The following is a 21966-nucleotide window of genomic DNA, read 5'->3' as shown; positions in this document are numbered from 1 at the left end:
GTTACTTTACTTCCAAGGTATTCCTGGCGTCAATTCCCTGGGGGTGCTAAGTATGTGAAGGGTTTTGCCTTAACACTGTACCCGCACCCGTCTTATAGTTACTTGGTTGCCGAGGTATTCTTGGCTTCAATTCCCTGCAGGTGCTAAGTATGTGAAGTGTTTTGCCTTAACACTGTACCCGCACCTGTCTTATGGTTACTTGGTTGCCAAGGTAAGGGGTATTTTCCCGCTTACTTTTGAATCTTTTTGAATTTTTTTATTTTTTTGAAATTCGAAGAGTTGGTGAAAGGATAAGAACAGTCCAAACTGCTGAAACGTCATGCGACAGTTTCTTCTGACTGTGTCAGGACGTGCAGGAAGTTATGGCGACGTGACAGTACCTGGTCATTCCAGACGCTTTTTCAGGCGCGTGGCCGCGAAATTAATGGCACGCGTCCTTTAAACAGCTGTTGCCAGCTTGCTTTTTGCCACGTGTCATAGTTTCATTGCACCTTCGATTTCTCTCTCTTCCGCATTAAATTCATCGCATTAATTGCGATTAGTATATAAAGGGGGAGAGAGTTCTTTGTAATCCACACTTTCACTTCTCTTCATCTTCAAAACGATTTCCGGCGAATACTCTCCTTTTCAGTCGAGCATTCTCTTGAAATCGTTTTCTTCTTTCATCTGCAAGATGTCTTCTCATGATCTTGAGGCTACAGCCCAGGAGGCTGGGGTGTACGCCGATGACAAGAGTACTGCTGGCGAGTGCCAGTGTGCTCTGCCTGTCGATTTATATCAGTACATCGTCAGGAAGTTCATGCTCGAGTCTCTCGAGCCTGAGTTTCCTGAACCCCATCAGACGGTGTATGATGCCCCCAGAGGCAAGATCGGGGTATATGCTGCATTCTTTGTCTATGGGAATCTTAGGTTCTCGTTGACAAAGTTTGTGTACCGTGTCCTAGAGAGGCACGGTGTACACCTGACCGAGGTGCACCCGATGGCGATCGCGAAGATTCGCCATTTCGAGTGGGTGTGCCGGATTCTGGGCATTGAGCCCTTTGTCGACCGCCTGATGACCTTCTACTCTTGGAAGTGCATCCAGGGCTGGTATACGCTGATAACCCGGATCAAGGGTTTGAAGATTTGCGCAACCGAGCGCAGTCTTCGTTCGTGGAAGCGGGAGTTTTTCTACATCTCCGCTCGCGCCATCCCCCTTGCCATGAAGTTCAAGAATGGGCAAGCACTTCCCAGCCTTCACGCCTCCAACTACCAGGAGGCGGAATGGTTCTCGAAGATATCCCGAGTCCAATCTCCGGTTTACCGCTTTGCGGAGTCCGGGATGGTGATGCACGGGATGAGCCGGGTATGGAAGGATGCGGATGCGCAAAAGATCCCGATCGTCCTCGAATACGGTTTGAACTCTGTTCCTTACGGTATGCTCTGTTTACTTTGTTTATATAGGTTTGTCTTCTAACTGCTTTTCTTGTTTATTTCAGAGGGGAACGACTTGCAGTCGCTCCTGTATCCGCGGGAGGCTGACAGTCCCGCTCGGATGGGTACTCGTGCTCTAGATGAGAACGAGTTGCCCATCCTAGAACAAACGGCAGATCGGTTCGTGGAGGTCTACCCGCTAGGCCACGAGATCCTGAGCGCCAGGTGGCCAGGTAAGGCGTTATTCAACCCTCGACCCCTCAATGCTGAAACCTCTGCTGGCATTCCTCTAATCTTATGTTCTGATGAGGAATCCGCAGATGGTCCTCCGTTGGTGCGGAAGAAGAAGGCTGCCGGCGGGAAGGGGAAGGAGAAGGTGGCCTCCACTGCCGATCCAGTGCCTCGGTCTGACTCAGAGGCCGAGAGCGAGGAGGTGGCGGGGAACCCCGGTGGTGATAAGACCACTGCTCCGGAGGCTGCGACGATTGTCACCTCCGGAGAGCCCAGGATGACAACGGTGACCGGCGTGAAGAGGCCGGCTCCATCGGGTTCATCCCCGCCTGTCCGCACTTTTAGGCTCAAGAAAACCCGTAAGTACAAACTATATTTTTATCTGCATAACTTTCCATCATTAATACTTATCTTCTTTGTGCAGACGTGGATATTGACGCATTCCAGGGTGGAGCGGGGAGGAGTACCCCCCCGCCCATGACGGTAGGCTTGGTCAGCCTACCTGAGGCGACGACCCAGGCGGCTGCGCCTGCTTCCGCTGGTTCAGTTGCTCATTCCATTGAGCCAACTGTTCCAGCTGTGATGACATCACCGCCGGCTGTCAGTGCCATTTTTACCGCATCTTTCACTGAGCCGGCGGTTACTTTTGCTACAGATTCCGCAGCGGCGACCGCGGCGGCTTTTACCATGCCTCCTCCGTCATCGGCAACGACGGCCGATCCTTCAGGTATGCATGGGGCTTCTCGCCAACCTCTGCCTCCTTCCCATCTACCTGACCTCTTGGACGGATTTCCCTTGGGTTCAGGTGATGGGTTTGGCGGCTATCGGCCTGTTATTGACCCTACAGGTGCGTAGGGTTCTTTGGCCTATATTTTTTTTTATATATCATCTTTTTCTAACTGCTTTTTGTTTTTTGCAGTGTCGGATTCCAATGAAGTGTATGTTCCGCGATGGAACATCCGCCGAGGAACAACCCTTCGCACACCTGTGGAGTGCGTGGAGTGGGCTCGTCACGCAGCTCCCAGTGGTGCGTTGGGGGAAGCCATGGCTAGCTACCAGGAGGGTAGGCTAACCAATGAGCTTCGGGTTCTCCTGGCCCGGATGCAGCCGCGCGTCGAGCTGCTTTGTCGTGAAAACGACAAGTTAAAAGCAGCTCGCATTCAAGAAGTAGCTCAGGCGCGGGCTGTCCGGGAGGAGAATAGGAGGCTCTCCGCCGCGGCTGCGGAGAAGGAGAAGGCGTTCAAGGCCCTTGAAGTTGAGGTTCAGGCCCGACTCGAGGCCCGTTCCAAGGCTGCCGAGGCTGTTAATGAACAGCTTCGGCTGGCTAAGGAAACTGCTAGGAACGCAACTGAAAGGGCCACCAAGGCTGAAGCTGTTGCTGAGCCTTTACGCGTGAAGAATGAGGAGCTTAAAGCCAAATTAGAGGCTCTCCAGCAGGCTCATGATGCCTTGGCGATGGAAGACGCCAAAAAGCTCCAAGAGATCTTGGACCAGAGGGGGGGTGCTTGACCACACTGAGCGGAAGCTAAAGGGCGTCGAAGAGGCTGCGGCTAAAGAAGTGTTGCTTGCCAACCTCAACAAAAGTGAAGCCGAACGCGCCCGTAACGAAGCTCAAGCTGCCCTCCAGGAGGCTCTGGTTGCCAAGGAATGGCTTCTTCGAGAAGCGTTGTCTCAGGTATGTTTAGCTTCATGTCTTCGCGCTTTTCTTTGTAAATAGAAAAGGTTTTGATACTTGTATTCTCTTGTAGGTTGTGCATCGGGTCTTCGCGGATACGTCTTATGACGATGCTATGAGCGCAGCCCTCAACGCTTCTCATGAGGATGGGGAAAAGGCCGGCTTCCTGCTTGGTCTAGGGTTCGTTGAGAAAGTCATCCCGCCTTCCAACTTCCCTTTATTTGATGTGGATACTGAAGCTGTTTACGACCAAGCAGTGAATCAGTATGCCGCCTTCCCGCATCCGGTGGTGGAGAAGGTGAACGAAGTTGCTGCTGCTGATGATGGGTTAGCTATCCTTAAAGCTTTCCTTGAACCGTCACGTTCTACTGATGGTGCTGGTCCAAGTGGAAGTGGCCCTGAAGCTTGATCCTGAAGATCCCTTCCCACTGCTAGGATAGATTTAGCTTGTATAGATTTATATTCTTGTAGGCGGGTAGTTACCCAGCCATTCTTGTAATGAATATTATGAAATATAAATCTTTGTGCGGGTAAGACCGCTATTTTCACTGGATTCCTTGCTTTATAAACGTTATATGGCTTGCATACTTTAGTTTAAATTAGCAATTTTCCAAGTGTTTATAATAAGTTAACCTTTGAATGTGGTAGATAATAGGTTGAAGTTTTGCTTCCTCTTTCGTGATTGTGCGGGTAGGACCGTCACTTGCACTTAGTAGGATGGCTAAACTTTACCTACATCTGACCTGCGTGGAGGTTTTCCTCATCTTTTTTGAAATTTCTAAGTGTTTAGGATAAGTTAACCTTTGAACGTGGTAGATAATAGGTTGAAGTTTTGCTTCCTCTTTCGTGATTGTGCGGGTAGGACCGTCACTTGCACTTAGTAGGATGGCTAAACTTTACCTACATCTGACCTGCGTGGAGGTTTTCCTCATCCTTCTGTTAGAAATTTTCTAAAGTATTTTGAATAAGTTAACCGTTCGACGAGCGGTTGTCAATAGGTTCGGTTTACTCTCATGATTTGTGCGGTTAGGACCGGTCACTTTCATTTAGTTGGATGACCAAAGTTTACCTATGACTGACTTGCGTGAAGGTTTGCCGTTTTTTGGGTTTATGCGGGTTTTGCCGCCTTCCCCACGCAACGACTTTCACACTTATGTATGCGGTGAAAACCGGCATCAGTGTTGGAATAAATTAACCGTTCGACGCGCGGTTGTTAATAGGTTAGTGTTCAGTTTCCTCTATCATGATTCATGCGGATAGACCGGCACTTTCATTTAGTGGGATGACTGAACTTTACCTTTAACTGACCTGCGTGAAGGTTGCAGTTTTTTGGGTTTATGCGAGTTTCGCCGCCTTCCCCACGCAACGACTTTCACACTTATGTATGCGGTGAAAACCGGCATCAGTGTTGAAAGTTCATAAAAGTATAAATGTAAAATCAGCGTCGATGTTCTAAGGAGAATCATTTCCATTAGAAGTGGCTCTGGGCCTTTTCTTTACAAATTTGGAATTGATCTACATGCAAACTGTGTAATTGAGCTCCATTCCATGTTGTTGGGATGGGAGTGCCATCGAGCCGATATGCACCTGGTTCGGGATCTCGTTGTTTACGCAGTATGTAGTCTCCAACATTGAAGCTGTAATTTTATTCGTGTTTTCCCCAACTGGGCTTCTACACGCATCAGCCTGCTCAGCGTTCATTGCGCCACGAGGTGCGCGAGCGTCCCATCTCTGACAAATGCTTCGACCATGTCCTTTACGTCTGTGCATTCTTCAGTGTTGTGGCCTTTTGTCCTGTAAAAGTCACAGTATTTGCTCCGATCAGCATTGTGACGATGTCGGATTATTGGAGCCTTTGGCCATGGGAGCTCCTCAGTGGCGAATATCTCGGTGACGCTTTTGGTGAGCAGCGTCCATCTGTTCTGGTTTGACTGTACGTTATCTCTTCCGCCTAACCGGTGTTGCAAGCCGGATGAGGTGTCGAAGTTTACCCTTGACTGCCAAATGCCTAGCTTCCGCTTTTTGTTTAATCGGGCGGTAAGGACGTTGTCTTCTCTTGTTTTCTGGGTGTAGAGGTTTGTGCTCTGGGGGAGATCTCTACCCAGTTGCTTCTCCGTTTCCGCAAAGCGTTTAGCTGCTGTCATGATGGCATCCCATGTGGATGGCATGCCATCTTTACCCGTTAAGGTGCGGATGAGCTCTGGGTCGTTCGCGCCCTGGATGAAAGCAGCGCGAACAAGATCTTCGCTGATATTACCCAGACTTAGCTTCTTTGAGTTGAAGCGAGTGATGAAGTCTGGCAAAGATTCATCTTCCTCTCGAATGCATTTGAGGATTGTCCATTGCTCTTCGGTATACTTTCTTTGTTAGCTGAAGTGTTGGCTAAACTTCTGCTGGAAGTCTTCCCAATCGTAGATGTGGTGGACCGGTAGACGATCGAACCACGCTCTAGCTGCCCCAACAAGCGTCATTTGGAACATGTAACACCACGTAGGTTCCGTCCAACTACTGACGGTTGCCCCCGCTATGAACCTGTTCAAATGATCGTCTGGATCAGATATACCATCGTAAGTGCCGATGTTGGACATCTGTTTGGCACTTTTCGGGACGATTGCTTCAGCAATATCCCTTGCAAATTTGGACGTTCCCGCCTTTGCAGCAGTTGGTGTAAATGTTTTCGAGAAGTCACGTGGATTCCCACCTGTGTTTTTTGGTTTGAAGGTTTCTTCAAAATGCCTTCTCGGTTGGGAGTCCGTTTCCTTACGCTTCCCTTTCGCCCTATGACGAGGGTTTGCGTCACTATCGGATTCCTCCGAATCATTGTCCCAGTACTCTCCGAATTCGTCAGCCTGTTGGACGGAACGCAAGCGTTCGTCCAACTCAGCTTGGAATTCCTTCTGACGTGCCTCCGCCCACGCTTTAACTTATTTAAGTGTTTGGCGGGGGAGTCTCGTCTGTTGTCTTTTCGCCTGGGTATTATTGAATCCCAGGGGATGGTTGTTTACTGCACTTGCCCCAGCTTGGGTAACTGGGGCAGTGTTCGTAAAATTTACTGCACTTGCCCCCGCTTGGGTAACCGGGGTAGTGTTCGTAAAAACTGTGTAGTCGCCGGTATCCCTCCCAGTAGGTGGGGTTGTGGTTACCGGAGTTTCTTTAACCATCTTTCCAGAAGTTTAAAAAAACTGAAAAGAAATGAAGTTCTAGCTTTTATGCACGGATGGCGCCAATGAAGAAACACTAACCGGACCCCGAACAGATTACGGATAACCTGGGGGTTAGATAGATGTTTCCCACGAGGGGTTAGACCCGGCAAAGATGGTTCTTCTGATAACCTGCAAAACAGACACCGTGAGCTCGTCACTGAGAAGGGGGGGGGTTCCTCCTTGTGACCACCCTCCGGCGTGAGAATCAGACTAGATTGCTCTTGAATATAAATGTATAATAAGAGATTGCTAGAGCAGATATCAGGTATAATATGTAATACGAGATAGTATATGATGATAAGATGATCATACCATTTGGGGTATTTATAGCCGAAGGTAGGTTTCCAAGAAGGTGTAGCCGGCTGAATAGTATTCCTGTTCTACCAACTGTGGCCTACGCACGTGCCATGCTGGTAGTTGGTGGGTAGGCAGCGGCTGACAGTGACCAGGCCTGCTGTGTACTATTCCTTTTTCACCAACTGCCGGCTATGCACGTGGTATGACAGGAGTTGGTGAGTAGGCAGCGGCTAATAGTGACATACAGTACAAGAGCATGCTGCTCGCCATACTGTTGTCAATGAGCTGTCGTATCTTTGGTCAGATCTTTTGCCCATACCTCGTCAGGTACAGTACAAAAGATCTTCCCGTATCGTACGGACTGGCTTATTTGGGCGGGAGTATTCCCCCTCCCGCCTTTGTGCGGGATTGCTCCCGGCTTTGCTCATTCCTTCAGGTGACAACTGAATTATTGAGAGCTAAGTGGGTGGCCTTGCTGCGCGGGTGGCCTTCCCTGATGGCTTGTATCCGCAACTGCGGGAACAGGCAGAGTACTTCACCATTGGGAGGCATTTCCTGCGGGAACAGCTTGCGTACTGCGCGTAAGGACGTCACGTCTCTGAGCATGGTGGGTCCTGCGGATCCAGTTGGTTTCTGCGCAGACGTCTCTTTTCAAGGTGAGTCTTGCGGGTCCAACTGGGCTCTGCTGGGACCTACCTCTTCAATTCATTAGAAAGATCAAAGATTGTAGTTGGGTTTTTAGAGTTTTTATAACTCACATGGATTTTTAAAATATCTATACTCTATATATATATATATATATATATATATAGAGTTAGGTTAAAATAAAAACTCACTTGAGTTGTGAAAACTATAGAAACTCATTCTCAACCACATGTTTTTAATTAAAGATTAAATCATGTGCTTCACAATTAAAGTTAATAAAAAATATAAAAGTTTATTTACATTTTATCTCTCCTGAAAACATATATAAAATTACTAAAAAATGTAAAAAAAATAACAAAATATTTTTTTTTATGTTTTCGATGTTTTGTGTTAGATGTAACAACATATATTACATGTAAAAAAAAAACGATGTTACATAGGGTTTTTACGGGTTTTCTCAACTCAAGAAGGTTTTCAAACTATTGAAAACCCTCTTGAGTTGAGAAAACCCGTAAAAACCCTATGTAACATCGTTTTTTTTTGTTACATGTAATATATGTTGTTACATCTAACACAAAACATCGAAAACATAAAAAAAAAAAATTGTTAATTTTTTTTACATTTTTTATTAACTTTAATTGTGGACCACAAGATTTAATCTTTAATTAAAAATATGCGGTTAAAAATGGGTTTCTAGAGTTTTCATAACTTAAGTGGATTTTTATTTTAGTCTAACCATATAAATATATATATATATACACACACTTACTGTTTATATGGCTTTGGCTAACAACAAAAACAAGAAAAAACTCGATGTATACCCTCATTGTTTTTCTGTGTGCTTTGAGCTGCTTCTTCATACATTCATCAGGTTTATATTTATTATATTCATATTTTTCTGCAACTCGAGATTTACTGAAAGTAGTGATTTATAAATAACAGGAGCTCAACGATCATCAGTGGCTTCCACAGGAGTGAACCTACGTTTTGAAGATAATCATGTAAGTAACTTCGCTTATAATTAATGTGTTTCATTTTGTAAGGGTCGGGTCGAGATCAATGTTCTCCGGTTTTAAACACGAACGAAGTCACACATTGATCTTTTTTTCGGGTTTGCTCTGGATCTGTCATGGAAGAAAGTAAAAGTGGGGGGGGGGGGGGTGAAGGTGACGTGCTGACCGCTAGAAGTTTCCTCTTATACAAATACACCAAAAGTATACTAGAGGCCAAGAGCATGCTCCAAAATGAGTAGTGAATACCCATTATACTAGAAATTCGGTGGTCACTGTCATGATACCCTAACCTTAACGGATCAATCTTCACAAAACCCCTACTTCATTGGGCCTTGATTAGCAAGAATAATATAATAAATATAACACCTAATATAATAAATAAAAGTCATAGCTAAGGTCTAGAACCCTATCTCTACAGTAATCATAAAGCCAAACAAACAATGCTTTGCAACTTACTCATACTCACAAGTTTTCAACAATTTCATCTTTAGTAGTTGATCCTTGCACCTGCATAACTTTTTTTTAGTAAATTGCCAACTCCGTACCTGTGTTTTCTCGTTTAAATCCAGCTCGCTAAGACCATAGTTGTTTTATTTTAAGTTATTGTAAAATGACCAAAATAACCTTAATAAGAAATAAAAAACTAAATACAATTTTTTTATGTAAAACATCTATCTCTCTCTCTTTCATTGACCTCTAAAACAATTTCTCATCCATGGATGCCAACCCATCACTACCTCGACCATCAGCTCACCTTTCGACTGTTCACACCACCATCTTCAACGATTGGTCCAGCCACCAAGAAAACTGGGTTTGAAAAATAGTCCACTTGCACCTATCACATCTGCAAAATCCTTAACTTTATTTCATGCCGTTAGGTCTTCATTTACCCAGCCGTTAAGACAAATGGGCATTTCGATATGTAATCTTACACAAGAACGCAAATAGTACTATATTATTATTAGTGGTAGTAAAAACCCACGCGATACGGTGGCAGCAATGACAATTTACAACACGGTACTTGTAAACATGTACTCAACCGATCAGCCAATAGCAAAAATCATATCTAGCACATATGTATCCAGACAAACTCGTAATATGGATTGATACGTGCAAAAACGCAACATCAAAAATACTATTCTTCAAAATTTAGCATTTGGCCTGCTATAGAAAATTTACAGCATGACACGAATATGCACAAAGAAAAATCAAAACGGCCTAACATCATAGCAACCACAATAAGGGCACACAAAAATTACCACATCATAAAAACATTGTACTTAAAAAACATCCAAAACTCACCAAATAATGAATCTTAACCCCCCCCCCCCCATTTTTCTCCTCCTTCTGGCCCACTACATGCACACGTCACCTGTTTTTCGAGTTTTTGTCCAAAAACATCTTTGAAAAATGAGCACTAAGAATGGCTCCCATGATAAACAAAAACTAATAACATGTAAAATCACAAAAATAATAATAATAATAATAATAATAATAATAATCTCTAGAAAGAGGATATTATGGATATTCTTAATTTGGGGATTTTCCAAGTGAGCTAAAAGGTTTCATGTGACCTATCACGAGTAGTCTTTGGTTCTGTCACACCCTGACTAAATATAGTCGGAATATGCCGGGCCACGACTATAATTGCTTAATACATACGACACTATTAAAGTGGAAATATTTAAATAGCGCATTCATTTCATTCAACATCACACAACAACACTGGTTCATACAAATAAACAAAGTACAAGGAAATAAATAGTTCATTTAACTAATAACCTAAAAGGTCCAAAATAAGATAACGTCTTCAAATCTTCAATCAATCAATTATCAAACATGTAGCATTGCATAAAATATATTTTATCAACACGAACGTTGGTGAGCAATTCTATGATTATATATATATATAAGGCAACAATCCTCAATTCATATGTGGAACCGTAAATAAAAGCGACAATTGTGGTATATAAATCATAAATAAATGAGATTCCTTTCTAATAGGTAAAACTACCAAATTACAGGGAGAAGCGTATGATCATGCATATTGAGGATGAGGATAAGGCCAACCAACAAAAGCAATAAACATTTAGCAATTAATTTATGAGGTATATAGCACACAATCGGGCAGTTATTCTAAGCAACACATAACCTAGAGTTTGTGGTTTGAGGATCTAAGTCTTAAATCGTTTTTGTTTAAGTATGCAAGCTACCTCCAAAGTATAGAAGAAAGGGATGAAATTACTCACTTGGAAAAAATGACGTTGATGAAGAAAACTTAAAATAAATCCTCAAGTAAGCGAGCCCAACGATTCGGTTTAACGTGCGTGCCCTAGATTGAAAGACTTTAAGTTAATATTGAGTCTTAAAGATGGAATATAAATGGTACAATAGTTTATAAAAACAAGGTTTGGGTTTTCGGAATTTTAAATCATATTTTACAAAATGTGGTTAATAAAGTAAGGATAAAATGAAATGAGATTTACATGAAACCGGGTCTTTGATATTTAGTTTTACTCAACATTTGTTAACTTTTACATAGGGGAGTTCGTTTAGTGCAAGTGTGCACGATCACGCTAATGTAAGCATCAAGATCCAACTTTTAACAGTTCGTTCGGTTTAGTTGGTTCTGGACTTGATAGATTACCAAATCTAAATCCAACTTACTATAATATTAAAATATATGAATTAATTCAATAAAATCAGTAACTTAAACAAGTTTGAGAATTTTTATCATTTAAAGTCCTAAACTCGGGTTTAAGCGAGTGTTTGGTGTAAATCGGCCCGATCTTGGTATAAGGCCATTTTGGTTCCAACACACCATAATCATAAGAAATATAAATAATACAAGATGAAACATAAGCTAAGAAGTTAGGATGATTTTTGGTGGTTCGAACGGTGACTAGCTCTTTGAAACGAGAAGTTCGATTTCACTTGGTTTTTATCCGAAATTTGGTTCAAGCCAAGATTTGTTCCAACCCTTCCAAAATCCTAAGTTATATAAGTTATATAAGTTATATAAAGTAAAACCTAACTAAAAAGATAGGTTGAACTTTTGGTGGTTTTGAACGTTGACTAACTCATTAAGACGAGCGTTTGGTTTTACTCAGTTTTGATCTGAAACTAAGTTCAAGCCAAGTTTTCTTCTAAGATTTCTATATCAACCATATAATAATTAAAATACAAAGAAAAACTCAGATCTAAAGTGTTCCATGAAACTCGGTTGCTCAAACGTTAATGAAAGTGCTTATGCGGGTGTTTGGTTTTGGTTCAGTCCTTGACTTTATATGAGACCGAGGATGGTTACCACATGTCCAAAACCATAGAACTAAAATAAAGAAAAATTTCCATATTCAAACTCAAATAGAAGGTTAAACAAGTAAATTTTTTCGAAAATGACCAAACGGGCCTAACATGCATAAATACGTGTGTAAACACCCAAAAACTAACAAAGTTGAAAATGGTTTTCTTGAGATCAAATAACTTAGAACAATTAAAAGTATCAAATACATTTGTCTGAAAATGGATTGAAATGCAATATTCGGCTCCGTTAACTTTTAAAGTTAAACTTAAGCAAAACTAGCTAGAACAACTTGCAAATTCAAACAATTTGGGAGAAGAAGGAGAAGATGAGTAGGTGAAATGGCTGAGATTGAGGAGATATTTATAGGAAAAGATTAGGGTTTGAGGTAAGGGAGCATGAACATATCCGGTGGATAAACCGATACATTATGATTCTTTTGTTTAAATAGTTTTTGAATTAAATAAATTATTTCCAGAGATAAATACATGTTTAGAAGGTACTATAATAATTATGGGGTGATTCTTAGTCGGTTTGGATGGTTTAAAAACGAGTTCGTGGCTTAAACGATCGAAAACGAATAAAAAAAGAATTATGTTGATCTGATGGGTGGGCCGAGATACACGGCAGGCTAAGGCTAGCCCTACACGCAGCACGGGGTGGGGGGTTTTGGCAATATTGGTCCATGCAGTTTGTTTTAGGTCGATTTCGAGCATAAAATAAGCATTTTAAACAACATTAAAGACTTTGGAACGAAACGACAAGTATGAGACATGATTATAACATGAAAAAAAAAATCTTTTATTAATAACGATGAATCAGAAAACAAGCGGGTCGGTTATATAATACAAGTACGAAGAAAAACATAAAATGACATATTTTCTTAATAACAAAAGGTTTGATTTCAAAACAAATTTTTAAAACGGGTCGAGTTTTCAAATACGAAAAATGAGGAATGTCACATGTCCATGCATGCTCTTAGATACATGCTCTTTGAAAAACTTGTAGTTTTTCTACAATAATGGATCAATATTATTCAAATTAAAAAAGAATGCATTTTAAGGTTGCTAATTCACACAAGTATAACTGATACATAACAGTTTGATTCGTTCAAAAATAAATTTTTATTGTCATATACGCCATAGAAAATAAAACTGAAGGAATACGTGGTGTGGGTAATGATTAAATTTAAGTCGTTCAACCAACAAGATAAAAACCATACAGAATTAAAAGTTAGAAACTTCAAACAAACACTAAAAAGTTCAAAATGATGACTCGCAAAATATAAGATTTATGATTCATCACCGTCACCAAAATGGTAAAACCCTAAATAATAACAAAGGACTATGACAACTGCATCCAACTGATTTTCAACTTAACAGCAAAAACAAGGAATATGAGATGTCAATAAATATCCATATTACTCTGTCAAATCATCATCCAATTACACAAAATAACAAAAGATCCTCCAAAGTAAATACAGTAAGAAATTAAGGATGCTAACAATTGATCCTATTTGATACACTTTTAGGAGGCTTTTAAGTTGCAACTATATATATATATGTAAGAATGAAACTTCATTTGATCACTCATGCTCCCTAACATCCATGCCAATCAGAGAAACCAAACTTGAACCTTTGGTAACCTGTGGGATCTTACAACAGAAATTCATATTGAATAATATATTTAGTAATGGTAATTAAAAGGGCCATAATTTGTTTAATAACTTTAAGATAGAAAAAAAAAGGCTTTTTAACCAGCATAACGCACCTGGTTTGCTGTGATTTAAACCACTATCCTCATTAACTCTTTCTCCACTGAAACCAACACAAAATTTTTATCAAATTTGATATGTAATGGTTGGCATCTTATAGGTGTACATTATATACAGGGATAAAACCATAAAAAACCAACCTACCTTTTGTTTTTCATCACAAAAGTCCCTACACATTTTTTTGCATGTTAAAGTCCTTGTACTTATTTTGAACATAACTGTGAAACACTTTTTAAAAAGTAACCTGAAATCGCTGCACTGGTTAATGGTCGTTTTCAACTTGCTAGGCTTATTAAAAAGAACTAAAAAGAAGGAAAGTTATTACGTGTTTATACTTTATATTTGGGAGATTTGTTTGAACAAAATGAAAATCAAATAATTAATTAAATCATACATTAAACCTCGAATATTTAGGAAACGACAATGCGTGCACTGTGCAGTCAAACGGTGAATTATCATGATCAAGCCCACAAACCAGTGGCCGGAGGTGGATGACCATGGCGGCTTAATTTCCGATCACCTTCTTCCTCCCATCACACGCCATGGTGCACCTGAAATCGTAACTGAGAGGATATAGAAGACAAAACCCTAAGGTTACTGAGGCAAATGTGGCCACCAAAGCAACCGACACCACTTCAGTCGCATGGAACCGAAGGAGTAGATCGGTTCTAGACGGTGAGTGCACCCGGGGGTCATGGAGATTGAGTTTGAAATCGATCTCTGCTAGAGTTTATTGAGAATGGTCGGCGTATATTAGCAAAGTGCGGAGGATTGAATGAGAAAGGAGATAAAAGCAGCGGTGGGGCCATGAACAGCGGTGGATATTGAAACAATGAGAATTGTGAAGTAGGTGGATCGCCTGGTGAGATAAGTGGCCGGAGGTATGGTGGTGAGGCGGTTATGTGGAAGACGATAAACATAGTAAAAACATAAATCTCTTTTAATTTATTTATTCATTTAAGATACCTATTATTGTAGGTCATTTCACAATTTGTTTAAAATAAACAAGTAGAGGGATTTTATTGTGTAAAAAAGAGTAGATGGACTTTTATTATTGAAAACAAAAAGTTGGTTGGTTTTTTATGGTATTATCCCTTATACACATAATACATGAACCAACGTTATATAAATAATAAGCTTGTTTAGACTCGTCCAAATCACAGGCCTAATCAAGCTTGATATGTGAAGCTCAAGTCTTGAGCTCGTTTAGGCATGCTTCACATACTAAAATTTTAAATAATGAATTTAAAATGGGCATGGAATCATGGTAACTTACTTTGTAGCCTCTTTGGTTAAGCATATAACGCAAATATGCATTTGTTCCATACGGTTTGATGCCCGCATATTTGCACATATTATTCACCAACATACAGACCCTCCCAGGTTTAAGAATTCTACAAGTAAAGAGCAGACATTAAGATTATGACCTGCAATAACACATAGAATATAATATTCTTCTATCCCTGTTAATGGAATATAATATTCATGGTTCTTTAGAAGACCTCAACCTGCTCACTTTCGCAAGCATTTGAGATGAACTAATTTAATTATAAGTCCCATAACCAGAGCTTACCATGAGCATGTCAGCAGTTCCAAAACCAACAACTGCACATACTTTCAACCAGGGTCATCAGCCAATGTTCTGACCACCTCCACCAAATTATAATAACTGTGTTAGCAATAAGCAAGAAGATAAAGCGTATACCACCCATCCAGAACCCTGCATAGTAGCACCTTCTGCATCATCATACCAATATACTTTTCTAGCTGAACTATAGCCCTCGTCAATAGCCCAGCCTAATGAGCCATGTGGTGGCTCACCACCCCGTGCCTGCAATAAGGTTTACATTCACTTTTTATCAACTTATGGTGCTCAAAGTTGTCCATAAGAACATAGAAAAAAACTTACCTATAGTACTATAACCTTTGCAATAATGTCTCATCTAAGCATTTTACTACTTGCATTGATGATATAATATAAATGAATATCAGTTATTAGCACAAATATCATTAGCCATTATTTGGGATTGTAAAATCAAACTAAGATATTCTGTGCTCACTGAGGTAGCAAGTTCAGATAAATAAACCTCACTACAATCTTTTGAATTCGGTTCGGTTTCGGGTTTTGGTTTTGTTTCGGACTTTCAGTTCATTTTCGGTTTTTCATTTCGCTTCGGTTAAAGTTTTTTCAGTTTTTTACTTTTGATTTTTTTTTTCGGTTCGATATTTTAAGTTGTTGGTTTTGTTTCAATTTTTTGGTTTTTGGGCTCGTTTCATTTTTTTTTTGGATCCGAAATATTTGTTTCGATTCGGTCTCAGTTTATTCGGTTTTAGTTTCAGTTCCGGTTTCTGTCTTTTAGTTTCGTTCGAGTTTGGTTTGGTTTATTCTGTTTTTAGTTTCAGTTTTGGGTCTGTTAAGATTTTTTGGTTTTTTGTTTGGGTTCGTATTTTAAACTATCTGTCACAATTAAAGTAATTTATTGTCGGTGAAGGTATGAAACAAAATGCGTGTTTATAAAGTCAGATCAAAAGGGTCAATAGTAATTCAAACTTTCAGAGTGTAACTTCACTCACACACATAACACTTGATTTGTAATTAAGTTATGCTTATATTTTCTTATTAACACCACTCATATTGGTGGTTTTTTACAAATTTTACCATAATTTGACACAAATAAATTCATTTACAAACACAAACCTAATATCACACATTTGACAAAATTGATTCCTCCATGACCAAATTCTGAATACTAAACGATAGGGGAAACAATAAATTCCATGGAAAAACTAAACAGATTATAATGACAACAAAATTCACTATATTACATAAAGAAACAAAACGAAACGAAAAAAGGTTCAGAAAAAGCGAGAATACCTTCCCGAAGATTGGGCCGGAAAATCAACTTATAGCCGTTGATTTGTTGCCATTGGCAACCTTCTTTTTAACAGATCCACTGCCTACATCCACCACCACAGTCGAACACCCACCAAAGATTTCTGTAGATATAGGGTTTGATGAGAACGTGCTACGAGGGGTGCGACGATTAGGGTTTGGGAAGAAGGAGCGTTTGAAACAAGAATGATCTCCAACTTTGCTCATGAGACCTTCCACTCCTGAACATCAATTGGTAAACCATGTAATAAAATGTCCAAACTAAATAAAAAACAAGACTTTAGAACATTATGAAAAAGCAATTCTTCAAAGTTCATTTGTTCTTTCCCTCGTCTCAAAGTTTACATAAAAATGAAGCAACAGCCAAAAACTAATTCCCGTAAGATAATATTTATAGGTTGAAGATCCATTCACATTAAGTGTATAACAAATGAAAGAGGAAATGAGCACAAAAGTAATTAGATAGCTAATTAATATATAACATGTCGGGACGCGACATAATTCGTATCATGGCTCAAAAAATACTAAGGTCCTGTTTGTTTCAAGGACTTGAAAGAAATTCTAAGGGACTTCAGAGAAATTCTAAGGAATAAGATTTTAAATCTCATGAATTGATATGTTTGTTTCATTAAAGGAAAGAATGGGAGTGAAAACTAAATCCCATCAAATCCCACATTTCATGGGATTTTAAAATCCCACATATTTTATAAGGATTGTTATGGAAAATAAAGGATTGTTTTATTAACCCTAATCAGTACTAGGGGTGGCAAATGGGTTGGGTTGGGTCGAAATGGGTCATGGGTCGGAACGGGTTAGGGTCAGAATGAGTCAACTAAAAAAAGGGTTGTTTTGGCTAGGTCGGAACGGGTTAGGGTCAAAAGGTTCGGGTCAGAATGGGTCAAAACGGGTTTCAGGTCGGGTTTTTTTTTTTGAAGAATGAGGGCAGACGCGTAAACGTTTTAGTTTTTTTAAATTTTTTGTTTTTTATTATATTTTGAGTTATGATTTTTTTATGAATTTTTTTGAATTTTTTAGGAGGGGTTTTTATTGTTAATAAAACCCATCCAAAATTTTTTTTAAAAATTAATAAAAAATCATAACTCAAAATATAAATCAAAAAAGAAAAATGTAAAAAAAAAGCTAAAACGTTTCCGTCTTTGCCCTCGTTCTTCAAAAAAATAAATAAATAAATAAATAAACCAAGAATGAAGAAGATTCCAATTCTAATACATATTAACCAACCAAACACATGATAGGGATTCTCAAACATTCCATTCCAAATCCTTTAAAAAAAGTCTATAAACCGAACGCGTCCTAAAGAAATTATATGTGTTAATATCTAAATTATTTTATTTCATATATCAATTAAGTACATAAAAACATAACGTTGTCTCAAAAGGAAATTAAATCTTTTAAAACAAATTTCAATCTTTATTCAACATGGAACCTAAGGTTCATTCTAAACTCCATCACTTGCTTCATCTCATATACTTACATGCGTCATGCATGAAAATATATAGTTTGTCAACATAAAGTTGAGCAAATAATCATGATTTTTTATAGATAATAATATTGAAAATGAAAATTCCTTGCGATAAACATAAATTACTACAACTAGTGATAAAGAGCCATTTTCCTCGTCTCAAATTAGTCAAGTTACTTCGACGACGTATGATCATACTAACGAGGATGAGAATGAGATACCAACAACCATAACTCAAAAAAAGCACATAGTCACATTCACATGTATCAACTAATTGAGCAATTTCATATATACGCAAACAGTGGAATTGTAGTGAAAATTATAATCTACTTAACTTGTGAAAGCATAATGGCCACAAAAACGTAAAAACCGTTAAAATGGGGGTTGTGATTAATCGCCTTAACGAGTGGATTAACGAAGACGAGACGGCTAAAAATTAAGATAGAAACGGTCGAGCTCCTCGAAACACGTTAACAAAAGTTTCTAGTTGTTAATGATAATATCAATTAATTATAAATGAAATAATAAGACTTATGACGGATTTGGGATTCGATAGGGTTTTAAGTAAAATTAACATATTATTAGTTTAATTATCAAAATTATTATGGTTATTATTTTTACTTTTGTTATTATTAACACTATTATTATTGTTATTATTATTATTATTATTATTTATAAAATTTTATGTTAGGCTTGCAAATAAAAGAGAATATATATATATATATGAGAAGCATAAAATGAAAATTCATTTGAGTTGTGAAAACCTATAAAAACCCTATTTAACATTGTTGTTTTTTAAATATGTAATATATGCTGTTACATTTAATACAAACATTAAAAAATTAAAAAAATTGTTTTGCTATTTTTTACTAACTTTTATATATCATTTTAGGAGAGAAAAAGTGTAAATTTACTTTATATTTTTTATTAACTTTAATTATGAATCACAAGTTTCAAGCTTTAATTAAAAACATGTGGTTGAGAATGAATTTTCAGAATTTTCACAATTCAAGTGAGTTTTTATTTTAACCCAATCTTCTCTCTCTCTCTCTCTATAAATATATATATATATATATATATATATAATGAAAACCCACTTGAATTGTGAAAACCCTATTTAGCATCTTTTTTTTTTGTTTTTTTACACACGTAACATATGTTGTAACATTTAATACAAAACATCGAAAACTAAAAAACAAAAATTGTTTTGCTATTTTTTAACATTTTTTAACTAATTTTTATATATGTTTTCAGGAGATAGAAAAAGTTATATTTATATTTAAATTTTCTATTCACTTAAATTGTGTACCATAAGATTTAAACTTTAATTAAAAATATGTGGTTGAAAATGGCTTTCTAAAGTTTTCATATATATATATATATATATATATATGTATGTATATATATATATATATATATATATGGTAAGGATCCTAAGAGAATCATTGGCAAATTGAGAACTTTGAGAACCATTTTGGACCACTAAAAAAACCTCTAAAAAATATTTAAAAAATTATAAAACGAAAATTTTAAAAAAGTAAAAAAAAAACAAAATTCTTATATTTCATTCCGATTTCATTAAAAAAATGATTTTTTTTCTTTTTAATTCGTATTATATCTATACACATATGTATACTTTTATTTAATCTATAGTTACGTAATGTACACATATGTATATTATCATTTACTTTAAATTATACATATGTGTATAGGTAAAAAACATGTGTGTACATATATGTATAATTTAGCTATATCGATAATTTTTTTTAATTTAGAAACTGGGTTGATAAATAAAAACTTTGGTTTTTTTTAGTTTTTTTACTTTTGTGTTTTTTTGTTTTATGATTTTTTTTTATTTTTAGGGTCCAAAAATGGTTCTTACAGTTCTTAATTCCCAAAAAGTTTCATATGATCCTGTATATATATATATATGGGAAGTATTGAATGAAAACTCATTTGAGTTGTGAAAACCCTATGTAACATTGTTTTTTTTTTGTTTTGTTTTTTTTGTACATGTAATATATGTTGTTACATTTAATAAAAAAACATCAAAAATCAAAAAAAATATATGTTTTTCTATTTTTTAATATTTTTTACTAATTTTTATATAAGTTTTTAGGAAAGAGAAAAAGTTATATTTACTTTTACATTTTTTATTAACTTTAATTGTGGACCACAAGTTTTAAACTTTAATTAAAAACATGTGATTGAGAATGGGTTTCTAGAGTTTTCACAACTCAAGTGAGTTTTTATTTTAGCTTTACCCTATATATATATGGGAGGGATATTTTGAGAACCTTGTGAATTTTAAAAACTTAAGAACTTCATTCTTGACAACACATTTAATTAAATAGATTAGATTATGTAGTTGAGGTTAAATGCAATTAAAAATTAAAGTAGAAGATAGAATAAAGATGTACAGTGATTACACAAATTTAAACGTCCGTGACACATATGTAATAAGTCGACTTGGTGCGTAAAAGATTCTGTAATTTTTTACGTATATGTAACCTACATATATTACGTATATGTAAAAAAATTCAAAAAAAAATGTTACATTGAGTTATTTCGAATTTTAAAACTCAAAGTGGTTCTCATTTGAAATCTCCCATATATATATAGGGTCAAGTTATTCTACAAAAGAAGACAAAAATGAGAAGGATGAGAATGATTTCTAGCCACACAAAAAAAAACCATTCAAAAAAAAATTTAAAATAAATAAATAAAAAATCATAACTCAAAATTTAATAAAAAAAAGTAAAAACACAAAAATGTTTCCACCATCTTCCTAGTTCTTAAAAACAAAAAAAAACCTCGAAAAAGACACAATGTTAAGTGAAAAAGACCATTGCGTTTATTTTCGTCATTGATTGTGTCTTTTATTTCTTGATATTGTGTTTTTTTTAGACATTGTGTTACATTAGTCAACATTGTGTTATATTTTATTCAGCATTGTGTTATATTTTGCGATTTATTGTGTCTTTATTTAGTTATAATTGAGTATTTTGTTCATTTTCGTTATTGTGTCTTTTGTCTCTGCGTTTTTTTGGGGTTGTTTTTTTTTGGAACGAGAATCACGAAGGAAACATTTTTTTTTAAATTTTTTTATTTTTTATTTATATTTTGAGTTATGATTTTATTTATTTATTTTTGGGAATTTTTATTGAGGTGCTTTTTGTGTGGCCACAAATCCTTCTCACCATTCTCATTTTTGTCTCCCTTTGTATTTTAACTTTTCCCATATATATATATATATATATATAATTGCATACATAAAAATCCTATGTGTCGTGATGTGGTTGTTTCTCATCCCCTCTCGGGCCACCAGATTGCTTCATTCTTGAGTGGTGGCTTCTTATGCATTTGACCCGAATTCGCGAGTATGGGTCTTACCAAACCCGGATAATCCTGAAATGGGTTATATCTCATTATTTATAAAACTTTTTATCATCAAATAATAATTTTCGCGGGTCATGGGTCTCACCAAATCCGGATAATTCTTAAACGGGTTATAACATATTAATTATTTGTGAAACTCCTTAATCATCAAACAATAATTTTCACAGGTCATGGATCTTACCAAACCCGGATGACCCTTAAACAGGTTAAAAGATCTCATTTATTTGTGAAACATTTTAATATCAAACCTTAATATAATTTCTCTCATCTACATATTCCCTGTCGCCGGTCTATCCTCTTCATCACCGGTTTACTTATGATTACCACCCACCATCATCAACCTCCCATCTCATGCATCAACCACCATCATAACCTATATTAACCACCCCTTTTTCATAGGAAAAATATTTGTTTTCATGTTTGTTTGTTTTAAGAAAATCAGCATATTCTTGTTCGTTTATGTTCGTTCGTTAAAAATCTAAGAAACCTACACATCTCAATTGAAAGAGCCCTAACGTTAAATAAATATAATTAACGTAACAAACTACTATATACGCATTAAATTAACATAAAGTTACGTTAAAAATAAAACAAATCATTACAAAATATAAAAATAGCAAAACGGTTAAAAACAAAAAC

The 21966-nt window shown here is 37.2% G+C and overlaps 1 protein-coding gene across 1 annotated transcript in view; it reads left to right on the top strand.

The window, feature by feature from the left end:
• Positions 1 to 21966, top strand: part of LOC143616289 (uncharacterized) — a 52708-nt gene that overhangs the window by 16667 nt on the left and 14075 nt on the right. The window contains exon 4 of the mRNA XM_077089162.1: positions 8407 to 8465. Coding sequence (XP_076945277.1) covers positions 8407 to 8465 — 59 coding nt within the window. The remainder of the gene's footprint in view (positions 1 to 8406; positions 8466 to 21966) is intronic.

The sequence above is a fragment of the Bidens hawaiensis genome, unplaced genomic scaffold, assembly GCF_021521415.1.
Source record: "Bidens hawaiensis isolate Kalapana, Puna unplaced genomic scaffold, B.hawaiensis_p1.1 tig00046649_1, whole genome shotgun sequence".
Taxonomy (NCBI): Eukaryota; Viridiplantae; Streptophyta; class Magnoliopsida; order Asterales; family Asteraceae; genus Bidens; species Bidens hawaiensis.
The sequence above is the reverse complement of the archived record's forward strand: the minus strand, read 5'-3'. Positions and strand labels throughout refer to the sequence as shown.